The sequence below is a fragment of the Crocodylus porosus genome, unplaced genomic scaffold (assembly GCF_001723895.1).
Source record: "Crocodylus porosus isolate Cpor-Errol unplaced genomic scaffold, CroPor_comp1, whole genome shotgun sequence".
In the NCBI taxonomy this organism is placed as follows: domain Eukaryota; kingdom Metazoa; phylum Chordata; order Crocodylia; family Crocodylidae; genus Crocodylus; species Crocodylus porosus.
Genome location: NW_017728906.1, coordinates 203403144 through 203409547, shown reverse-complemented (window position 1 = coordinate 203409547; position 6404 = coordinate 203403144). Strand labels below are relative to the sequence as shown.

General features: G+C 42.4%; 1 protein-coding gene across 5 annotated transcripts in view; it reads left to right on the top strand.

Annotated features, from left to right (window-relative positions):
• The window catches only part of POLD3 (DNA polymerase delta 3, accessory subunit), a 35863-nt gene that overhangs the window by 11459 nt on the left and 18000 nt on the right, over positions 1–6404 (top strand). For 4 of the 5 annotated variants that reach the window (XM_019530553.1, XM_019530557.1, XM_019530555.1 and 1 more), the window contains exons 6-7: positions 1984–2248; positions 3932–4004. In XM_019530553.1, the coding sequence (XP_019386098.1) occupies positions 1984–2248; positions 3932–4004 (338 nt within the window). The remainder of the gene's footprint in view (positions 1–1983; positions 2249–3931; positions 4005–6404) is intronic. The other variant, XM_019530556.1, reaches the window with a different exon arrangement.

The following is a 6404-nucleotide window of genomic DNA, read 5'->3' as shown; positions in this document are numbered from 1 at the left end:
TTCAAGAGTAAATTGGATGCTTATCTTGCTGGGATCCTATGACCCCAGCTGACTTCCTGCCCTTTGGGCAGGGGGCTGGACTCGATGATCTCCTGAGGTCCCTTCCAGCCCTGATGTCTATGAAATCTATGAAAGCCTCTGGACCTGACAGCATAGCAGATGCTGGAGAGTTCTGGTCAAATCAAAATTGTTTGGCTGTTCCTGTTGTTCCCCTCTCTTGGGACTCCTCCTAGTGGTAACATCTCTGCCTTTCTGATTACAAAAATGCAGAAGGCTTAGGCAATGTAAATTTTGAAACAGCTTTTTGTTTTAGGTTTCTGCTTGGGCTTGTGTCTGAATTTTTCCACCTGGTATAAACAACACAGCATGTAATTCAGAAATGACTTGGCCTTCTATCAGTGCAGCTTCTTAATGTGTGGTCTAATTGGAGTAAATGCAGACTCTATGTCCTCTTCCTAAAATCTCTATTAAATCTACCCGTGGACTTGGGTGGAGCCCCCGTGACCCCTGCAAGCCCTCCTTTGCTTCAGCAAAATGATTAAGCTGCTTAGCCTTGCCTGTCTTGCTTCTTTGTGTTTTCCTGCTCTAGGTACCTGTCTGTTACCTCTTGCCTTGCATACTGTTTATAAGCTCTGAGGATGGGACCTGTGTTCTGTTGTGTGTTCGTACACTACTAACCCAGTGGGGACCTATTTCAGGCTCCTAGGTACTACAAAAATTTAAACAATGATAGGTTTTAATATGGATGCAGCAAGTATTGCATGAATCTGTCAGTGTGAATACTATCCTCTACCTGTTTGGTCCCATCCAAAACTTACCAGAGTCATTGACAGTCTTTCCTTTGATTTTGGTGGGTCTTGGGTCAAGCTTTGTAAGAAATAGCTGCACTGCTGTGGTGTTTTTGAAATGCAAACCTAGGCAGCAGCCTCAGCACTGTTAGGGCAGAAGAACTCAAGCACTTGAGTTGAGAATGGTAGCATTCACTTGCTGATGTAAATTGCTGCAAAAGCATCCAAGGTCAATGGTTATGGGGCTGTGTTCTGAGCAAGTGAATGATGCCGGGTTACACATTGCTTCAAGAGGTTTGGAGATGGCAGCAAAAGCCTTGTAGGTGTATGGTTGTGGTATTTTACATGATTGCAGGCAATTTCAAGATGGAAAGAAATGAATGGTATCTTTCACTTCTGCTCCACTGTCCTTTGTCAGCTCCATTTCAGACCATTGTAGTGGGAGGTGGGCCTGCCAATCAGAATTTGTTCAGAAACTATTTTTGTGTACTTGAGTCTGCAAGTATTTTGAATGTCCAACCATTGCAAGACCATTGCAAGAAGGTAGGAGTATTTGTTGCAGCAGATATGGTTCAGGGAATTGCAAAAAACAAAGTTTATTTGCTGACACCTTTATTGGACCAGCTGCCTGAAACTTTGTCCAACATCATCCTCAACTCCTACGATCGATCCAGTAAAAGGCCTTGCCAAGTGAACCTTGTTTCTCTGAACCATTTGAATGTTCTGGTTTTGCCTCCCCTGGTTCACTGGATTGTGAGGCTGGACTGCTACACCAAAGATGACATTTCCTAATATTTTAGAAGATCAGGTGAAAATATTATTGATGCTGAAAGCCCTGGAGAGTGATCTGCTGGGAATGCATGTGTAACCAATTTAGGAATAAAATTGAGCTGGTTGCACCCCTGGTGGGAGGACATGTTTCTTTTTCCTCAATGAAATTTTGAACAGTTTGTTTTATGTTTTAGTGCTCCAGTCTCTTCTGACATGTTCAGCTGTTCTTTTCAGCATGGTATTTCTACCTCTGCCATACTGTGCCAGATTTTTTGTGCCCCCCTCGCAATGAAATTCCTCCTTTTCCTGTAACATTATAGTCCAGAACCAGTGTCAAATGCAAGTCAAACACCACCAGGGATGGAAACGAATGTGGAAAATAAGATGCAAAGGCGCTAATTAATTTTTTTACTCTGTCATGCAGGTTTAGTGCTATTCATTGTGCTGCTGCAGTCCCCAGGACGCTGGCTGAAGTTTCTCAAGCTCACACATCTGCACAGATTGATTCCCAGGCTCCAAATGACATGCAGGTAGCCAGCGTGCCTGTTACCAATGGTCATGTACCTTCCACTGGTAAACAGACTTCCCAGCAGCCCAAAGGGATCATGGGAATGTTTGCTGCAAAATCATCTTCCAAGTCCCAGGATACACATAAAGAAACTAAGCCAGAAATTAAAGAGACAACAGGTGTAAGTTATATCAATATCCTTTGGTGGGTTATAGTCTCACCTATTTAGTCTTTCTTCTCTGGCATAAATAAACTTTATCAGCTGTCGTTTCTATCCATTTATTCTAGTTCTAGTTTTGCTGTCAACTGAGAATTCTTAATCCCTCTTCTCAGGCTGTATAATTGGCAATGTCAATTGCTCAGCCATGACTTGAAGCAAATTGGGGTATGACTGCCTAGGCTACAATACTGTAGAAAAGTCCTGGGCAGGGTTATAATGGGCCATGAGCTAATTATGTGTCAACAATGTGCTATTATTGCAAAAAAAGCCAGCAGTATATTGGGCTGCATTAACAAAAGTGTCACCTGCAAGTCCCTGGGAATGAATACTTCCTTTGACAGTGACAGTCCACTCTTCTCGGCGCTGCTGAGTCACGGGATGGTTCAAGTGTACTCCTCTTTTAGGAGGAGTATAGCGGTTGCCAGACCAGGACATGCTGCAGAGCACAAGGCAGCTTTGCTGCCTGTTCTAGACTGATTAGAGAGCGCTAATGCAGGGAAGAGTGCATAGGGTGGTTTTACCTGGGTGCCACCACCATGGCATTCCTAAGTGGGGCCTCATGGCACCCTGGTTGAGAACCACTGCCCCACCTGGAGTACTGTGGCCAGTTTTGGGCACCACATTTGAAGGAAGAAGTGAACCACTTGGAGGGAGTGTAGAGGAGAGCAACAACACTGATTAGAGCTCTGGGTAACATGACATACAGAGAAAGTTTGGAAGAACTGACATTGTTTTGTCTGTAGAAGATAACTGAGGTGGGGGGATGCATGAAGGCTGATTATAAAGACCACTGCAACAAACTATTCTCTGGCTGAGGGGGCAGGATCAGAAATAACATTTTCATTGCAACAAAGAAAGTTTATGTTGGATATTAGGAAGAGATTCCTAACTCTGAGAGTGGTTAACCCTAGAAAAGATTACCTAGAGAGGTTGCGGATAGCAGGTTAGATAAACCCTTGTCTACATTTGTTTAGATAGGAATGATCCTGGCTTGAGCAGCTGGTTGAACTAGGTAACCCCCCGAAAGGTCCTGCCAGCCCTATTTTTGTATTTTTTTTTCTTTCTGTAAATTCATTTCCCTTTGAGTGTCAATGAGATTGAGCTGTCTGACTCTTACTTGCTTTTGAAGTGTCTCACCTGGAAGAATGTAGCAGATGATTTTTAACTTGTGAAAGGGCTCAGTTAATTCTCCAGCATTGCACTTAATCTTTAGGCTCTCTTTTTCTGTCTGTTACTGCAAATTGAGGACCTGGTGTTTTGTAATAAAAGCACTTGTTTGCTGAGCACTAATGGGAATTCCAGCTACTTATTTCATAAATGCTATTGAACAGTCATCAGATGGGTATGATTTTGACGTGTTAGCAATTCTCTGGTTTGTCAGGTTCCTGTAATGGAGAAATTCAAATGCCTGTGGGTTCTCATAAATCTGTGGATTCAAGGCGCATGGTATTTTTTTAAATAAAAAAGTCTATGTTTGTGAATTTTGTGTGTCCAGAAACTGCAGTATCATGTGTTTGGTTTGTTTGTTTTTTTTGATGGGTTCGTAGTGCCAGTTCGTTGGTGGTATTGTTTTGCTACTTGTTTGTGCTAGGAACTTAGCTATATGCATGCACTTGACAGTTTCTCTCTTATTTTTACTCCCAGGTGTCTACAGCAAGCAGCAAACCACCAGCAAAAGGAAATACAATGAGCAACTTTTTTGGAAAAGCTGCCATGAGCAAGTATTATATAAACATGTTCCTGTTTGCAGAAATTGTGGTGGTATAGTTTCAGCTAAGCATAGCAGAGATTGACTGTGGGATGTTACAACATCTTTGCTTTAGCTAAATAACAGGCAGCATTTATAGAAGACAGTCAGTACCTGGTTTTTGATGTATTGCTATTTAATTTTATTTTTTACATACCAACAAAAACAAGATAAAGCCTTGGTCTGTCTGTCTTTTGTAAGTCTATCTCTCTCTTTTTTTTTAATTTTCTTTCCTGTAATTTTCCAAATTCTTTATTTTGCCTCCTAAAATCAAGGTGGTCAGTTTTTCTGTAGGCTGCCCCGGAATAGGTAGTGAATCAGCTCATATTTCTAGGCAAAAGTCAGAATTGTAGTTGGAGTGTTTTCATGCTAGAAACTTTCAGGGTGAAGATCACTGTAAGCTGTTGTGCTTGTCCCACAGATTAGCCCAGGAAGACTTCTTGGCATATAAGATACCTCACTTTAAATTGAGTATATTTGGCTGGAGGACTCACTTTATGAAAATGTTTGACAAAACTTGCTTGTGCAAAGTACATTAATAACAATGATTTGGGCTAAAAGCAAATGAGGAGGATGGAGTTGCATATGGAATGAGCTAATGAGCTGAAAGGAAAGCAAGAAGTGATTGCAAGGCTTTCTTCAAGTCTACTTGTAGTAAGAAAAGCAAGAGGAGTCAAGATGTGATTGAAGTAGGCGATGGTGTTATTTCAGTGAAAGAAACCTTCAGTTCCACAGAGAACAAGATCCCGCCTTGATGATGGTGGTAGTTTTCTGCATAGGGTTCCTTTCCACATAATGGAGGGTGGTGACTAATTTAAGAGCAGTTGTTACCACTAATCCAGTTAATTCGTAATATCTACAAAGAATCAAAATAGTTTTCTCTTTCAGTTTTTCCCTTTCTGTTGCTACATGTCAGGGTTTTCTTTTTTTCTTTTTTTGCTTCCTTAGAAGTGTTAGGTGTTGGCTACAGCCAGGACTGGGGATTTTGACTTGGGTGTGCCAGTGTTCCTGCTGGGACTAAAACCAGTAGGCTCCTGGCTGCTGGTGAGGGGTTTTGTCTTCCTCTGTAGCAGGGGGCATGGCCTTCTTTAAATCTCTCAAGCATTTTCAAATGATCCTTGCAACAGTAGGACACTGGCTGCATTGTTCCCTTTCTTTACCTGTGGTAGGATAGGGTGTTATGCCTTGTGGTTGTATTGGGGTTGACTGTCATTTGGCTAATAGGTTATATTATGGATTGCTGTAGGATGTTTTGCATAGGGGTGATCCTGCCTCAGGTGGAGGGTTAGACTAGATGGCCTCTGGTCCCTTCAAGCCTGACTCTTCTATGACTCAGTGAAAATAAACAAGTTCTAAAAATCAGGGGAACCAAAATAAAGCCCAAAATGTGCCATGGTATGCACCACGTTCCTTTAGTACAGGTCTCCTATAGATATACTCTATCAAGGATAATTGGGAGCAACATCACCAGAAATGTGGATGTTTAGGTGGATAGAAAAGGAGTGTGGGGCTGGTTCTAGGAGGAGGATTTAGCTGCATCAGAAGTCTCCCCTAGCTTCATTTCAAGTCTCTGACAGAGATGAGTGAAGGTTGAGTCCTTTGCCACTGGTCCTAATAAGGCTTCTGCCATTCATGATCTTGTTATACAGTACCTAAGATATTCATTTTGCTTGAAACCCTGTTGGATGAAGCATCCTGATTCAGGATGAACCAAGGAAAGAGTCCCAGACAGGCCATGTTTTTAAGCCTGGTGCCAGCTTCAATGCTGTTGTGCACAGGGAAGTATTGATTCCATAGTTGAATACTTATTCTTTCCTGAGACGCTCAACTGTAGGGTCCAACTGGATTTGTTTCTTTGCACATCTAAACAATGTGCATTTAAGGCAGAGCAAAGTCAAGGGTGTCGATGTTCTGAGACCACTTTAGCAAGCTGACTAACACTGTCTCACTGTTTCCTTCCACAACCTCTTTGGCATAAATCCATTTATTGTTTCTTGTCCCGCTTTTGGAGTATAAGAGCTTTGAGGAAAGGGCCACCTTTTTGTGTTTGTAAAGCACCCAGCGCACCAGGGTTCTGGTCCTTGTCCAGGGCTCTTGGGTGGTACAGTAATGACTGCAGTGGCCTGCAGTTGTGTGTGAGGGTTTGAAGTGGTACTTTTTGGTATTCCTTAAGTAAATGATTGCTCATGAACACGAGGCACCAGAATTGATGGCCCAAGATGCCCTTTCCAGTCTGTAACAATTGTTGGCTGCTGTATCACCGTATGGTGATTACACATAGTGTGGTCTGTTTTTCCTCAGCTCAAGTTCTGCTGTCTCTGTGTTGGCTCGTGCCCGACCAGAGCTTGGACTTGGGTAGCTGTGTACTAA